Raw genomic sequence first — 17,507 nt, forward strand, 5'->3', positions numbered from 1 at the left:
TGCTGTGGTTTCAGTGCTTTCTTGGAACTGGCTGATGCTTTTTTAAAAGATAAGATTCTGAGAAAGGGAGCAGCAGCTGATGTAACTTTGGCCATAGTCCACAGGAGAGCAGGCCAGGAATTGTGGTTTTTTTCCCCCTCTGTCATCAATATCAAGGGCAGTAAAGTGGCAGGCTGCCCAACCAGGCTCCCACTGTCTCTGCAATCGGCCTGTTGACTCCCATCAAAAACAACTTTGTTTTCTTTTATTGGTATTTGGGGTTCATAAATCTCTGAGAAGAGTACATTCCCCAAGCATGAAAGCCACCTGCCATCAGGGGAGCGGGCCAGGAGCCAAGGTCAGGGTGTCAGACTTGACATCACTTTTAGGAAATCCATTCTCTGGTTGGTTCGGTTTGGTCAGAAGCAAATGCCGACCGAGGGAAGAAACCAGCACTTTGTAACTTAATGCCCCGTCCCTGAGAGCTTTTGTCCTCTTCCCTGTGGCCAGATTTCACTAATCCTGTCCTGGGGGTTGGGGGGTGGGGACACTGGGGGAGACAGGACTAGTCCTAGACAAAGCCCCCGGGGGGAGGGAAGGAGCACAAGGCTGCCGGCCTCCTCTCCCATCTGCTGCCCCCAGCCAAACCCAAAGACAGAGGAGGTGGGACCTGAGGGCAAGAGGGAAGACCCGTTTCTCTGAAAAGAATTTTCCCTGCCTCCAGTGGGTCCTTCTCTGAAAAGCTGCTCTCCCAGGGGTAGCACATCACCCCAGTGCCCTAAGCTACCTGATCATGGGCTTGCTCTAACTTCCTCCTAGCTGAGTGATTTGGGGCAAATTACTTAACCTCCCAGAGGTATGATAATATCTATTTCACAGGGTTGGTGTGAGATTTAACTAAGTAATATAAAATTACTGGTGAGATACCTAGAATAGTGCCTGGAACATATCAGTGCTCAGTAAATATTTTTTCCCCTGTTACTCGTTGAGGGGAGAGAGCGTCCCAGCCAAATGTGGGTCCTGGTCTCTAACCATTCAATCAAGCAGTATCTATTGACTGCTGACTCTGAGCTAGATCTTTATTCAAGGCACTAAGGATACAGCAGTGAGCAGCGTCTCTCGGCACTTAGAAGACATAAGAATATTATAGAATATCAGCCACGTGACAATAAACAGATAAATATGTAACATGTTAGTGATAAGTGCTATGGGGACAAATGAAGAAGAATAAGGGGGATAAGAGTGACAGGGTGTCCTGGTAAGGGACAAGGTGGCATTGAAACAGAGACCCGAATGACTTGAGGGAGTGAGCCCTGCGGGTAACCCAGGGAGGAGCTTTCCAGGCAGAGGGAACAGCCAGGGCAAAGATGCTAAGTGGGGACGGGTCTGACACATTCTAAGAACGGCAAGCGGGACAGAGTGGCTGCAGCAGAGGGATGGAGGGGGAGGACAGGAAATGAGGGGCAGAGGGACCCGGGTGGGATCATGCAGGGCCTTGCAGGTAAGGATTGTGGCTTTGACTGTGAGTTGGTGGGAAAACGATGGAGCATATGGAGCTGAGGAGTGATTGGATCTGACAGGTCTTGGAAGGATCCTTCTGGCCATGTTTGCCCAAGAAGCACTGATGGTAGAGAAGGCCCTGAAGACACAATTTATGGCCTTAGCTTCACTTGGCCCTCACCCCCTTGTCGGCCTGGGAGTGGCGGGTGGGTCTGGATTTCTTGACTGCCCAGCATACTTTCCTCTTGTCAAGGTCACCTCCCTTTGCTGGGCTCAGATGCAGGAAAGGGAGGACCAAGGACCACCAGGGAACATCTCCAGGGGGCACCAGGGAGCCAGATAAAGTGTTGCCCCCCCAGTCAGGGAATATGCGTGGCCTGTGCATGTGTGTGCATGGATGTGTGTCTGTGTGCATGCACATGTGTGCCTCTCTGTGTGTACATCCTTGCGTGTGCATGTGTGTGTGTCCATTCCTAGGACAGAGTTGGAGAGTTCCTCATCTGCAACTCCACTTCTTCTTTCACCTCTCTCTGTCCACCTCCCAGCTGTGCACAGGTGACACTAGTGTCCCTCTCTGCTCTGTGACATGCCCTCATTGGCCAAGGACCTGTGCCCCTTCATCCCCCTGTGCTCACCCGACCAGGCCCCTCTTCCCCAAGGCTGCCTGCTTCTAACCAGGCTGATAAGTCCATTCGTGGGCTGGGCTTTGTAAATAAGAGTATGTAAACAGCATACTCTTCTTCCCCCACCCCCACTTAGGGCTATGACACTAAGTTCATGTGGCAGATTAGCAATCATGAAGACAGGGTTGGCAGCTACGTAGCCACTTGCTGTCACTGTCTGCTCCTGTATCCCCAGCAGGTACTGCTCACTGATCACACTAGTCTTGCCCACTGAGCCCAGACTTGACCTCAGAATCCTTCTTAACTCAGTGCTCCAGGCAACACTAATAATCAATTGACATGGATGAGTGAGAACACATATCTAACATCCCTAATCTAAGGTGTTCCAGTGTTACCTAAGGGGACTCTAATTCTGGGACTCTAATGATGGAATTTTTGGCCACTGTACCCATTTGCTGAGCAGAAAAGAAAGTGTAGAAGAAACCTCTTGGTCCTGTACAGTGGGCCTTATTCAAGTACATGCTCCAGGGCATCACTCTTGAACACTCAGACTCAGGGGGTCCGTGCCAAGGGAAGGACAGAGGGACGTTCAACGATACTAGCCTCAGATTCAGAGTCCCTATCCAGCAGGCTTTGGGACCTTGGGCAGGTCAGTTCACCTCTCTGACCCTCGGCTTTCCCTTTGCTGCCCACATCCCAGGGTTGTCGTGGAGATCAGATGATAGCAGGTATGTGAGTGTTCTGTGAAATTTATAAAGTGCCCTACACGTGAAAGGAACAACAATGATATTCTGTCTACTCTGTTTTGTTCTGCTGATTGGTTTTCACTTATCTGAGACTTTTGGCTCATGGTAGGATCCCACCCCTTAAATCCCATGGGTCCCAAGTTTGGTGGTCCTGTAGGTACTGATATGTAACGAGGCCAGACATGCCTGAAAATGCCTCGTGGAGGGAAGGAGTCGCAGAGCAGGTACCTGAGGTCCTGGCTCTGATGCTGCCGCTGACCCGCTGTGTACCCCTGGACAGCCTCTTAACCTCTCTGGGTCTGAACCCCCCCTCTGCCAAATGTGGATGATGCTTGCCCATTCCCCCAAAGTCCTGTGAGGGTAAATGATGGCAAATGTGAGGAGACCCAGAACCCCTAAGCAGCATACAAGTGTGAATTGCTATTTCTTGTGATTCAGCACAAGCATGCCAAAGGGGTAAAGCTCTTTGCCCCGAGGCTCTCCACTAGGTGGAATCGGTTAATTGACCGATTAGGGGCCAAGGTGAAAGGGTTACGGGAATTTATCTCTGCTTTGCCTCAGCTGCTCCAGCTGAGCAGTATGCCAGGCGGAGCTTTGCGTATGGATTCAGAAGGAGGCGGTCAGCCAGCAGCGCTGGAGCCGTGGCCACTAGGACCCCAGGCTTGCTGCGGCTGTCGGGGGGGAGGCGAGAGAGGTGGGAAATCAGCTCCGTGACTCTTTAACAGGCAGAGGTGAGAGAAGGGAGAAGGAGAGGGAGGAGTGGGGAGCGAAGGAGGAGAGAGGAGGGAAAAGAGAAAAAAAAAAACGGAAGAGGAGACCAGCAGAAGCTAGAAGGAGCAGGGTTGGAGGAAGGAGTGATGGAGGGGGACGGGGACTGTCTCTTCCTTGTGAGACCAGGAATTCTCTCGGGAAGGGACTGGGTCTTCCCCTTCAGACCCGCCTGGTCCCTCTAAGAGTAGGTTTTATGCCTATGCCTCCCCTATCAGATTGGCTCCCCCAGGGCAGTGGCTGGGCCATTGCCATCAGACTGTTGGCTCCCCAAACAGGAACTGGGCTCCCCAGGGACAGGGGAACAGACTCCATCCGCAGCCAAGACCCTGGACCTCCACCTGCCTGACTCCTCTCCTCCCCACCCAGGGTTCACGGACACCTTCAACATGGACATCAAGAAGCCCCGAGTCATCCCCGGCTCCAGAGCCGCCTTCTTTGGCTACACGGTGCAGCAGCATGACATCAGCGGCAAGAAGTGGTGAGTGAGAGCTGCCGCCTCCACAGTAGCCCTGCACCGCCCCACACCCAGCCCCTGCATCGGCTGGCTGGCCGCACTGGCCCTCACGTGTAGACGCCCCCCTTGCCGGGGACTTGACTTCTTGTCGTGGCAGGTCAGGGGCTGCCTAGGATCTGCCCCTGTCCATGAAATCATGAGCATCCCATGTCACAGGCCTTGATCTTCTCATCTGAGAAATGGGAATGAACACCCCTCCTTCTCCGGGTTATGGGACAGCACAAGTAGCAGGCACCTAGAACCAATAATTACCCTCCCATCCCCTCTCAGGGCCTCAGGGTCTCATCAGTGGGGGCAGTGCCTCTGGTCCTGGCGGCTGGGAGAGCTGTTGGGGAGCGGGATGTCTCTGAGGGGATAGATGTGAGTGTGCTCAAAGCTAAAATACAGGAACAGTGGGGCAAAGGGAAGTGAGAGCAAGGCTGAGTGGCGGGGAGAGGGCCAGAGAGATCCCAAGGACCCCTCTGGGACGGGGGCGATCAAGAGGCAGGAAGGGTCTGCGTCTGATGTTTAATATAACTTTGTTGGATTATACTTTACATATTATATAATTTACTCATTTCAAGTGTCGATTCGGTGATTTTTTTTTACGTAAATTTACCAAGTTGTGCAGTTCATCAGTTGTAGAACATTTTCATCGCCCCAATAAGATCCCTCACGCACGTGTACTGTTCATTGCCATTCTCCTCCTGCTGATTGGTTTTCAGCTGTCAGAAGACAAGGCTTTCCTTCCTTCCTGAGATGGAAAGGACTAGGCCTCTGCTTTGCCCTCTTAGAAGCCCTTGCCGAGTCAAGGGACCATGTGAACACTGACGATAAATGTCCTACCTGCCCTCTTCCCAATCTGGCCTCTGCCTACCCTCCCACCCTCTTCTCCTTCTGCTTCCCTCACCTCCTTTCCTGCGCTCAACACTCTACCACATTGCATTATTTCCATTTTTCCAGTTCTCCAGAGCTTCTTTGCACAGGCTGTTCCCTCCTCCCGTGATGTCCTCTCCTACCTTCCTTCCCCACTCACCCTACCCTACCACTCAGATCTGACACATTCTCTCATACATTTTTTTGTGAAGGAGTATCTTATTATCTTTCTACTGAGGTATAACTTAGATACAATAAAGCATAGACACCTTAAGTGTCCAAACCAGTGAACTTTTACACATGTATATGCCCATTGTGATCACCCCCCAGAACATGATATAGAACATTTCCTGCTCCCTGGAAAGCTCCCTGTGCCTCCCACCCAGTCAGTTCCTCTCCAGGTAACCACTATTCTGACTCCTATCACCATAGATTGATTTTGCCTGTTTTTGAACTTCATATAGATGATATCACACATTAAGTACTCATTTGTACCTTATCTGTTTTACTCAACATTATGTCTTTGAGGTTTAACATGCTGTTGAATGTTTCATACTTGATGTTTCTTCACTGATGTGTAATATTCTACGGTAGCAATGCACCACGTTTTATTTATTTATTCTACTATCGATGGATCTTTGGATTGTTTCCATTTTTGGCTATTTCAAGTAGAGATACTATTAACATTCTTATACATGTCTTCTGATGAACATATGCACTCATTTTTATCTGGTATATACTCAGGAATAGAATCACTGAGTTAAGGGGAAGGTATATGTTTGTAGGACCTGCCAAGCGTTTTTTCCCCAAATGGCTTACCAATGTAAACCCTTCTAGTAACATGAGAGTTCTAGTTGCTTCCCATCCTCACTAACACTTGGTATTATCAGTTGTTAATTTTAGCCATTCTGATGGTGTGTAGTGGTATCTAATTGTGGGTTTAATTGGCATTTTTCTAATGACTAATGATGTTGAGTAAACTTTTGTAAATTTATTGGCCATTTTGGTGTCCTATTTTGTGAAGTGTCCAATTGAGTCTTTTGCCCATTTTTTAAATTGTGTTGTGTGTCTTTTTCTTATTGATTTATAGGACTTTAAAAAATATATTCTATACACAAATCCTTTGTCAGAGAAAAACATTGCAAAGAACTTCTCCCAGTCTCTATCTTGCCTTTTCATTCTTTTAATGGTATCTTTTTATGAACAGAGTTAGTTCTTAGCTTTAGTGAAGTCTTAATTTATCTGTCTTTTTTATAGTTAGTGTTTCTTGTGTGTCCCATTTAAGAAATTTTTGCCTCTCCCAAGATCATGAAGATATTTTCCTCTGTTTTCTTCCAGAAGTTGATGATTTTGCTTTCTCATTTAAGTCAGTGATTCATCTCAAATTAATTTTTGTATGAGATGTGAGATAAAGATCTAAATTTTTTTTTTAATATGGATATCCAATTGATCTGGCACTATTTGTTGAAAGACTATTTCCCCACTAAATTGTAGTGTCATCTTTGTTGAAAATCAAGTGACCCTATATGTATGGGTCTATTTCTAGCCTCTATTCTACTCCATAGAATAGAAAGCTGCCTTGGTTACTGTAGCTTCAAAGCAAGTCTTGAAGTTAGTGTGAGTTCTCCGTATTTGTTCTTCTTTGACAAGATTGTTTTAGCTATACTAGGTCCTCTATATTTCCTTATGAATTTTAGAATAGGCTTGTCAATTTCCCCTAATCAAACTTGCTGAGATTTTGATTGGGATTGCATTAAATTTATAGATCAACTTGGGGAGAAATGAAATCGTGATAATACTGAGTCTTCCAAACCATGAACATGTATATCCCTCCATTTATTTAGTTTTTAAAAAATTTTCTCTCAATAATGCTTTGAAATTTTCAGTGTAAAACACTTGCGTACCTTTTATTATATTAATTCCTAGGTATTCAATATTTTATGCTAATTAAAAATAGAATATTCTTTTTATTTTTTATTTATTTATTTGGTTGTGCCAGGTCTTAGTTGAAACAGGCAGGTTCCTTAGTTGTGGCTCGTGGGGCTCCTTAGTTGCAGGTCGCCGGCTCCTTAGTTGCAGCACGTGGGATCCTTAGTTGTGGCATGCAAACTCTTGGTTGCAGCATGCATGTGGGATCTAGTTCCCTGACCAGGGATCGAACCTGGGCCCCCTGCATTGGGAGCATGGAGTCTTAACCACTGCACCACCAAGGAAGTCCCTAAAATAGAATATTCTTATTTCATTTTCCAATCTTTTGCTAGTATAGAAAAATACAATGGACTTTTGTATATTTACATTATATCCAGCAACTTTACTAAATTCATTTATTATTTCTAATAGTTTGCTTGTAGATCCTTTTGAATTTTCTATGTATACAAGCAGATCATCTGAAGTAATTACTTTATTTCTTCTTTTCCAATCTTCATAGCTTTTATTTCTGTTTCTCTTGCCTAATTGCAATAGCCAGGACCTTCAGTACAAGATTGAATAGAAGTTGTGATCCCAAACATGATTTTCTTACTTCCCTTATTAGAGGGAAAACTTTCAATATTTCAGAATTAAATAAGATGTTAACTGTAGTTTATTGATTTGTTTGTTGTAGATACCTTCATATTAAGAAAGTTTTCTTCTATTCCTACTTTTCTGAGGTTTATTTGTTTGTGTTTGTCTCTGTGTGTGTGTATGTAATAGGTGGTGAATTTTATCGGATGCTTTTTCTGCAAAGATTGAGATATTATATGGTTCTCCTTTATTCTGTTAATATTAATTATATTCATTGATTTTTTTGAATATTAAGCCCAATTTGTATTCCTGGGATAAACTTGGTCATCACATATTCATATATATATATATATATATATATATATATATATATATGTACGTATGTATGTGTGTATATATATGTATATATACATAAATTGATTCTATTTATTAATATATTCTCAGGAACTTTATTTCTGTATACATGAGGTATATTGTGCAGCTAAATGCATCCAATGTATTCTTTTATTTATTTATTTATTTATTTATTTATGGCTGTGTTGGGTCTTCGTTTCTGTGCGAGGGCTCTCTCTAGTTGTGGCAAGCGGGGGCCACTCTTCATCGCGGTGCGCGGGCCTCTCACTCACTATCGCGGCCTCTCTTGTTGCAGAGCACAGGCTTCAGACGCGCAGGCTCAGTAATTGTGGCTCACGGGCCCTGTTGCTCCGCAGCATGTGGGATCTTCCCAGACCAGGGCTCGAACCCGTGCTCCCTACATTGGCAGGCAGATTCTCAACCACTGTGCCACCAGGGAAGCCCCATCCAATGTATTCTTAATTACAAATATTTTGTTTTGCAATTCCTGAATTTCCACTTGATTCTTTTTATAGACTCTAATTCTATTAAAGTAATCTATCTTTCTCCCATTTGCCCATCTTTGACTCTATTTTTAAAAACATATTAATCACAGTTATTTTGAAGTCCTTCTTGGGTAACTCCAATATCTGGATCATCTCTGAGTCTGCTTCTAGTGACTATTTTACCTTATGGTTATCAGTCACTTTTTCCTGATTCTTTGCCTGTTTAATATATATATTTTTATTCTATGCTGAACATTGTGAATTGTACACAGTAGAGGCTATAGATTGTGTTACCTTCCTTTAAGTACATTTTGTTCTGATGGGCAATTAAAATACTGGTGAAACCACCTAGAACTTAGCACAGCTTGGTTTGGGCCTTGGTTGGGGCAGGTATCTGGTTTTGCCCTTACTTCTAGGGTGCAGCCTTTACTCCTAGGGCGTAGATTTCCTGAGGTCTCAACTGAAAGCCCACAGCAGTCATTAAAATGTCTCTATTCTGACTGGACATGAACCCCAACATCTCCTAAGCACTGGGCAGCCTCTAAAATATCTGCTCCCCGTGGCTCTTCTTTGATAGATTTTCCAGAATCTCACACTACGCATGGACAGCTTAGGGGTCAGCCAAGACCCTAAGGGGAAATGTTAGCAGAGTTTTGGGGGTCCTTTCTCTGTGGTGCTCTCCTTTCTGCCTGCTTCCACCAAATCCTAGTTATTTTTGCAGCCTCAGCCCCAATCACTGTTTCCTCTACCCAGCAAGACTGCTGCTATCTGACTGGACTCTATTTCCCTGTGCTGCAATAGGAAAGTGCCCTCAGAGAGAAAGCTGGGTAAATGTGGGTTTAGTGCCTGTACTTACCTTTGCTCAAGTATTGAGCTGTCTAGTGCTGTCTAATGCCTGAAAATAGTTGTTTCATGTATTTTATCTAGCTTTCATAGTTGTTTATGGCTGGAATTAAAAGTCCTCTTTCTTTTTTTTTAAAAAAAAATTATTTATTTATTTATTTGTTTATTTATTTGGCTGTGCCGGGTCTTAGTTGTGGCACGCAGGACCTTCATTACGGCATGTGGGATCTTCAGTTGTGGCATGCGGGATCTAGGTCCCTGACTAGGGGTTGAACCTGGGCCCTCTGCATTGGGAGCACAGAGTGTTAGCCACTGGACCACCAGGGAAGTCCCAAAGTCCTCTTTCATGTTCTTTAATCAACTTAAATATCATTTCCTCTGAGAAACCTTCTCTGACCATCCCTTTCCCATCACTAGATTAGTTGTATGCATAGAATTCTGGATGTTCCTTTTCATAACATTTATCAAAATGGATAGTAATTGCCTATTTCCTTGTCTTTCTTCCTGAAATCAGGGGTATGCTCCCGGGAAATTAGTAGATGCTCAAAAGAACATACTTTGAGAGACTGAATTAATGGTTTGAGTCTCTCTCAACCAACCCAGACATCAGATGCACAGCATCCGTATTCTATACATGGTATGAATGGTCAAAGATTAAATGGAACTGACTTTTCCAAGACTGAATTTGTTTTGACCAATGTTTATTAAGCTTCTGTTAATAAATTTTACTAGACTCTGAAAAATTTTGGTATGGTTTCACACTCAAATAACTCACAGACCAGTTGAGGAGTCGACACTAATATCCTTGAAATAATTTAAAAATAATGCAAGACAAAATACAACCTGGTGTTAATTATGTTCGTCTTTGTAAGACCACTTTCTCCATGAAGGCTTTCTGGATCCTTTTCCTAGCCTAAAATGGCCTTACCCTTCCTAAGTCCTTCCTCTGATGGCCCATGTCATTTCCTACCTTGTGTTGGAGTCACTTATGCCCATGGCTCACCTCCCTTATCGGACACTAGCCTCATATCCCTGTGCATGAGAGCAGCCAGCAAGTTGTCTCACTCACAGCAGAAACTCAGCCAGAGTTTGAAAGGAGAAATTTCTGTGGCTGAGGTCTCTGGGAGAGCTTCACAGAAGAGGCGCATTTGAATGGGGTCTTGGAGGTTGGGCTTAGATGAGCGGAATGGTACAATAGAATTGGCTCGTGGTCACTCTTGCTGATCTGAGTGCAGCCGGAAGCATCATGGGAGCCGCTGGACCAGAGTGTGTTTTCTGGCTGAGAGAAACAGAGAGGCCTTGGAGACCAAGGGAGCTGCACCTCCTGCAGAATAGACAGGAGCACACAGGACCTTTCAGGAATCCCTGTCCTCACTTGCATGGACCCCACTGCATACCCTACTTGGTTGCTTCCCATCTCCACTTTCTCCCCAGGCCCCCATTTTTTCTCATCCCATAGGCAGCATTCCAAGAGTTTTATCCAGACCTAAGACCCCATGGATGTGGATCAGGGGAAAAGACAGGTTGATGTCAATGTCATTTGGGGGACACCACCTGGCAGTTATGCACAGGGATGACCCCAGTGGTGCATGTTGTTTGAAGTCCATGCCAGGAGGCACCTCAAAGGAAGGACAAGAGCAAGGGTTTGAAGTCCAAAGACTGCCACTTGGAGGAAGACCTTGGAAGAAGCTCTCTCATCCTCTCCACACCTCTATTTGCTCATGCACAAAATGGATATGAAATTACCTATCTCAGGGTGCTAGGCAAGATCAACAAATACCTAAAATTTGAATGTTATAATCAGTAAAGCAGGAAATGGAAGATTGGGTTGCTTGCACCCAGCAAGCAGCCAAATCTGAAATCAGGCCCCTGGTGACTTGGTCAAGAGGCTCACTTTGACCCAGGGTCTTCTGTCTCCTGGGTGTGGACCCAGCTTCCAGCCCTTAAGGTAGAGCTGGCACATCTTGGTCTGCATCTCCTGGGCGTGCAGTGGGGCCAGGGAATCTGTGTTTTAAAGAATTCCCCAGGACTCTAGCAGGGAGACTGGGGCCTCCTGAGGATCACCATTTTCACTGAGGATCGGGAGATGCCAGTGGGAAACAACATCACCCCCCGGCCCCCAGCCCAAAAATACAGGTCCCAATATTGCCGCAGAGAAGGACCCACCAGTTGTCTCCGACCACAGGCACCAATGAGGTCTGGCCCCCATTTATCAGGCCATGAGCCTCCTTGAACATCAAGGGCACCAGACCCTGATGTAAATGTGTTGGAGGACAAGGGGACAGACTTAGTGGGGCTGCCACTTTATTCTCTTAACCCTTCACCTCCTGCCCACCACATTCCCAACTCAGAACTCAAACTCGGCAAAACTGACTGTGCTTCAGACATCTTGAACGGTTTTGCACATGCCTTGGTTTCAGCAACAATAACAACACTCACAGACACACAAAAAATGAAAAGAGAAGACAAATTCTTCTTGGGATGAGTATTCTCTGCCCCTGCTTTTTAAGCACTTGTGTATTTTCAGAGAAATTTAATCCACATGACTCTAATGTATGTACATTGAAATCATTAAGTCAGTTGGTTTTCAAGACCGTTTGATGTCCCAGAAACTCTGGTGTAGGGTTTGCAGAGGGCCTCACCAAGGCTTTGGTCCACTGGAGCAGGAAGCCTCCTGGTGCTGAGAAAAAACAGAGCTAGGCCCCACAAATTTCCAATTTGTCACTGAAGCTTTCACCCCAGAGAAAGAAGCCTCAGCTCTCAGGGAGGTGGCGCATTTCACCCTCTCCCCTCAGGGGTGCTGGGAAGCAGGAACCTGGTAGCCTCAGTGGGTTCCACAAGGGGAACCCTTTGGAACTCAGTGGGCTTTGAGAACAATAGGGCATGTGAATTCTCTGGGCCACAGGTTCAGGGATGTGAGCAACTTGTAAGAGAAATAGGCTTGTACCCATTTTACAGATGAGGCAACTGAGACTCCAAGAGAGATAACATAATAAGTGTCTGAGCTACGTCTGGAACCCAGGTCTTGTTAGGCCCAAGACAGCACAGGGCAGAAGCAGCCCCAGCCCAGAGACTGACTGGGAAGCTACAGTCAGACCACAGTGGTGCCCCTCCTGACCAGCTACACTGCTGGCCCCATAAGAGTCGAGGCTGTGATGTCCCAAGACCCAGCACTAGCAGATTCACATAAAAATGCTGAGTCCATTCAGAAAGAGAGGGTGTATATTCACAGAACCCCAAGCCCGGATGATAAATACCAAGAGAGGACACACAGAAAGGGTCGCAGGAGTTCACGTGAGGGAGGGAATTACTAATTCAGCAGGACTAGGTGGGGGAGGGAATCGGGAGAGGGTCGTGGAGGAGGGGGCTTCCACATGGGTAGGATTTCTATGTGTAGAATAGACAGGGATGAGAAGAGTATAACAGATGGAAGGAACAGCATGGGTAAGAGTACAGGGCTGGAAAAGAAGAGGTCACGTTTAGAGAAAGGACACTGTCCCATGTGTCTGGAAGAGAAGGTATGGAAAGCAGAGCAGTAGACCAGACCAGACGCTGGGAGAGGGAGGGCAGCACCACAGAGTTTCTTAAATACCAGAGTGCGGGGATTATATCTGGGAGGCAGTGGGGAGCCATTGGAGGTTTTAGAGAAGGAGGGTGGTTCACTAGAGTTCTAATTTTTAGGGTGATCACTTATGCTACCATATGGGAGGAGATCCTGGAGGTAAGGAGGCTGGTGGGAAGGCTAGAGAAGTCTAGGTGGGTGGAGGACCTAAGGGGTGGGGCTTGGAGGAAGGGACCTGCTTTATGAGTGTCAATAGTTCATTCATTCATTCTTGAGAACCTGTGCTAGGTCCTGGGAATTCAACGGTGAACAAAACTTCAAAGTCCCTGTCCTGATGGGACTTTTCTTCTGGTGGGGCAAGACACATTATGAAGTTGCCCATCATCTGTCAGATGGTGACGTGTGCAATGGAGAAGCGTTAGGCAGGATAAGGGGGCTTGGCAGCAGCGGGTGGGAGGGAGGGCTGCTCCCTTATACAGGCCATCAGGCAGGGCCTCAGCGCTAGGGTGACAGCAGTCAGAGACCTAAAGAAAAGGGAGAATCTGAGACAATCATGGATATCTGAGAAAAGAGTATTCCAGGCGGAGGGAATGGCAAGGGCAAAGGTCCTGAGGTGGGAAGATGCTTGGGATGTTCCAGGAACAGTGTGTGTGGCTGGAGCAGAGTGAGCCGGGCAAGAATGGAGGGGGGCGAGGTCAGAGATGAACCAGGATGAAGGATGACTGAGGACTTGTTTCGCTGACTGGGAAGATAGTGAAAAAGCAAAATCCAGCAACAGGAGACAGACTTTGGGGGAACGGGTGGGCTAATCTTTGGTCCCGTTGGTTTGAAGTATCCAAGGGTCAAAAGAGTGCAGCTGGACAGCTGGCAGCAGGGGACAGGAGCCTTCAGGTTGCCTGTTCCCAGACAGGGAGGTTCGGCTGCAGTGCTGTGAGGGCTTATCTGTGTGTGCCTCTCCCAGAAGCCGCCTAAGGGGCCTAGCTTGGGAGCTTGCAACTCTGGGCAAATGCTTTACAGGACCAGCCCTTGAGATGTATGAAAGACTCATGATGTACACTCATGCGCACAGCATAAGTTTAGAGTTCCTGCCGAGACTCATTGCAATGTACGCGAAACACCTGCAGTACCACTCTAGAGCGCTGGTCCTCAAGCCTCAGTGTACATCAGAATCCCCTGGGGGGCTTGTTAAATTGGATCACTGGGCCCCGCCTCCAGAGTTTTGGTTCCATAGGTCTAGGGTGGGACCTGCGAATTTGCTTCTAACAAGTTCCCAGGTGGCACTGGTGCTGCTGGGGCCCACACTCTGAGAACCACAGCCCTAGAGATTTCTATGCCCGGTTTCTTAAGTTGGTGACCCAGAGACAACTGGGAATGGGCTGGAGGTGGGGTTGGGAGGACAGAGAAGAGGCTGTTTCTGAGAAGAGCTGCTCACACCTCATTCTCGTCATCCACCTGCAGCCGCTCCGTCCCTCTTAGCCCTTCCTCTGCTTTCTCCGACTTCTCAATTTTCTTCTCTTGGCCCATTCCCTTCTCCTGATTTCTGCATTTCCTTTGCCGCTCCTTACTTCCTCAACTTTTCTTCCCCTCTGCCCCTTCAGCCCCCTCCCCTTCCCCATCCCTTCTCCCCTCCTCCCCTCCTCACTTCTTCCACTCCCCTCTTGGCTCCTGCACCAGAATCTCTGATGGAAATGGGCAAGATAGGGGTTTAGAGGGTGACCAAAGCCAAGGGAGGCCACCGTGTCCCTGTACCCCGCTGCCCGCCCTGCTTCTGCATGTAGCCACCAATGTTATCAGTTTCATGGGCCTGACTGCACCCCTGACTGCGGGAAGGGGAAGGAGCCCAGCCCAGGCTTCCTGGCACCTGTCCACCTGACCTGAGGCACCATCCGCAGGGCACTACCTGGCGGCAACCCTGGCTGGGGCCGAGAGAGTTTGCACACAGAGAGGGACAGGGCAGTGAGAGGGTGGGTCCTGGAAGCCAAGAGAAAATGGAGAAAGGCGATCTGGTGGAGGGGAGACTGAGAAGGAAGTTAGATGCACTGGCTCTTGCGGAACGACACCACAGCCTTGGTCTCCCCGATTCTGGGGTGTCATGATGGGAAACAGAGGCTTCTCTTGGGCAAAAGGGAGGCTCTTAAACATAACTGTCATCTCCCTCTGCAATGGAAGGACAGACTTGGTGGCGTGGCTCATCCAAAGTCACGAGGGGTCCTAGACAGCCTCCTGCCGCTTTGAAGGATCCTTTTGGATTCTTCTGCAATAATTGAACTCAGAGTTTGTGAGGTCAGATGCTGAAGGGCCTGTGTGATTGGGTTCCCTGCGGACGGACCTTGAGGCAGTAGGGAGGGAGATCCAGAGACCTGCCGGGCTCAGGCTCGGAAGCAAACCGTCCCCCCAGGGCAGCTCCTGCCGGCACCCCGCACCACCTCCACCTCCACCCCTACCTCCTCCCAGAGACCTGGTGCCACACAGGATGGACACCCTCAGCCCCTAAGGTGGATAAACTTGGAATGCACCTGTCCGACACAGGTTCACACCCCATCTGTCCCCGGAGACCTCGCTGAAGACATGGTATCTTCACACACAGGGCTATCTCCTTAGCCTGAAAACAGGGTCACCATTGCTGGGGTCTTCAGGGGACCCTGATTCTCAGAGGCAGAGATGGGTTGAGAAGGGGCAGGGTGGCTGGGAACAGGCCCACGAGGTACAGGTGGACACACAGTGAACACGGGTGGGCTTGGCCTTCAGGACTGCTCCCCCTGCTGAGAGGGGTCTTAGAAATTATTTAGCCCCAATTCCTTATTTTACAAGCAAAGAAAGCGAGGCCCAGAGCTAGAAAGAGCCTATACCAAGGTCACCCTTGAAACCCAGGTCTCCCAAAACCCAGTCCAGCATTGCTTCTGCTTCCTGTAGTATTTCCACCTGCTACATGTGCGAAAACTGCCAAAGGGTTAGTCCACCCACCATCCTGGGTCCCTTGTCTCAAGATCACTAGGTGATATCTACTTAAACTAAATACTAGTAGAATTTGGGTAAGGCATTAATTCTTCTACCATACCTTCATCTACTGACCTTCCCAGACAAGTTTGCATTTCCACTAGGATCTTTCATGTCTAAAACCCACTGATGATGGAATTTAGGGTTGACTGGAAAGGAAATCCATGAGGAATAAATCCACAAAAATTGGCTGGCAAGCCTAGGCCCAGGCGGTGATGCCCTTGGGCCCTGTCATTTCCTCCTTACCAACCCCAAGGTTTCCCAGCCTCTCATCTGTGGCCCTTTTCTGCAGGGTTATAGCAAAGTCACAAAATGGGCACAGATCTTCAGCAGATAAGTGAAGGCACACTAGGGTGGCCCTTAACTGCAGGGAAAGCCTAGGCTTCAGAACCACACAAACCTGGGCTCAGCCACTTTCCAAGCCATGGGAACTTGAGCACATCACATCCACATACTGGGCCACAGTTTCCTTATCTGTAAAATGGGCACAATGATGCAAACCCCCAAGAGTACTTTGAGGAAGAAATAGGAGATGGTGTGTGAAGTGTCTACCATGGGCAGATGCTGGGTAAGTTAGTTCCCTTTGCGGGCCTGTTCCTCAAGAAAGGATATGGTGTCCAGGAGAGGTTTCCAGGAAAAGGACCCCTGGGACCAGTTTTTTGGGCAGAATGACAGATCTTATCCAAGTCGTCCCCCCTCCTCGGTGACAGTTGTCAGGGCTGGGGCAGGCTCAGACTTTGTTACTGTGGAAATCTCACTAAGGAACATCCTAAGCTCTTTTCCTGGCTTGGGCCCCCAAAGCGGGCTCCCAACACCACAGTGCATAAATGCCCTCTGCTATTTTCTCTTGGAACAAATAAAATCCGGCACCATGACTCATGCTGGTTAACAGATAAATCACTACAGAAGCAAAGCCCAGGATAGGATGAAACCACCCAACACACACGAGAGAGAGGAAGAAAGAGAGACAAACTGTAGTCGTTGGGGAAATGTTGGCCCAGGGCCCGGGGCCAAGCCACCCAGCAGACCCTGGCAGGCAGGCAGCACATGCACAAGAAAAGAGCGAGCCACAGAGGGCTGGACAGTTATCCAGACAGTCACCCTCACAGGCAGGAGCTGGGGGCTCCTTCAAGCCCTCAAAAAACACAAAGCAGCGTTGAGAGCAGCCAGGGAAAGCCTGTTGGCCCCAGAGCGAGCCAGAATTCTCAGGGCAGTGTGAGTGTTTAAGATGCAGCCTGCAAATGACCCCCCATCTCCAGGAGATTTGTTTTCTCTTCTCTGCTAGCTCTCTCTCATGCTCTCTCCTTTTTTCTTTTTCTTTTTTTAAATACCAAACCAACACAGGAAAGTCCTAGACTTGAGGAGTATGTCAGCGAGGGCCCAGGTAACCTCTGACACACTCGCGACCTGGTCAACCAGAGTCAGAGCCAAGGCCAGTCCTCAGGGCCATAGAATGACCATAGTGCTGATCCAGGCGGGGCAGGGAGCCAACTTCTATGTGCTTTGGGGGTAAGAGGCACAATCTCGGCAGTGGAAACATTGAAAGGAAAGTCTCCTGGTTTCTAACCTCTAAGAAAGAAAATAAATCTAATTTGGGCAGTTCGGGGAAGCCAGAGGGATTTGCCAGCTCAGCATCTCCTCCACCCGCCATGCCCGCCATCCCCCCCATCAGCAGCCTGTGACTCTTCCACCCCCCTCCCTCCTCTGCCGCCAACACTGTTCCTTCTGTGACCCCAATGTCCTTCCTAAGACCAGAACAGGAGAGGGAAGGGGAGC

The 17,507-nt window shown here is 47.9% G+C and overlaps 1 protein-coding gene across 3 annotated transcripts in view; it reads left to right on the forward strand.

Annotated features, from left to right (window-relative positions):
• Window positions 1-17,507, forward strand: part of ITGA11 (integrin subunit alpha 11) — a 129,386-nt gene that overhangs the window by 26,808 nt on the left and 85,071 nt on the right. For all 3 annotated transcript variants that reach the window (XM_059915472.1, XM_059915473.1, XM_059915475.1), the window contains exon 2: window positions 3,986-4,097. In XM_059915472.1, the coding sequence (XP_059771455.1) occupies window positions 3,986-4,097 (112 nt within the window). The remainder of the gene's footprint in view (window positions 1-3,985; window positions 4,098-17,507) is intronic.

This window comes from Balaenoptera ricei, chromosome 2 (genome assembly GCF_028023285.1).
Source record: "Balaenoptera ricei isolate mBalRic1 chromosome 2, mBalRic1.hap2, whole genome shotgun sequence".
In the NCBI taxonomy this organism is placed as follows: Eukaryota; Metazoa; Chordata; class Mammalia; order Artiodactyla; family Balaenopteridae; genus Balaenoptera; species Balaenoptera ricei.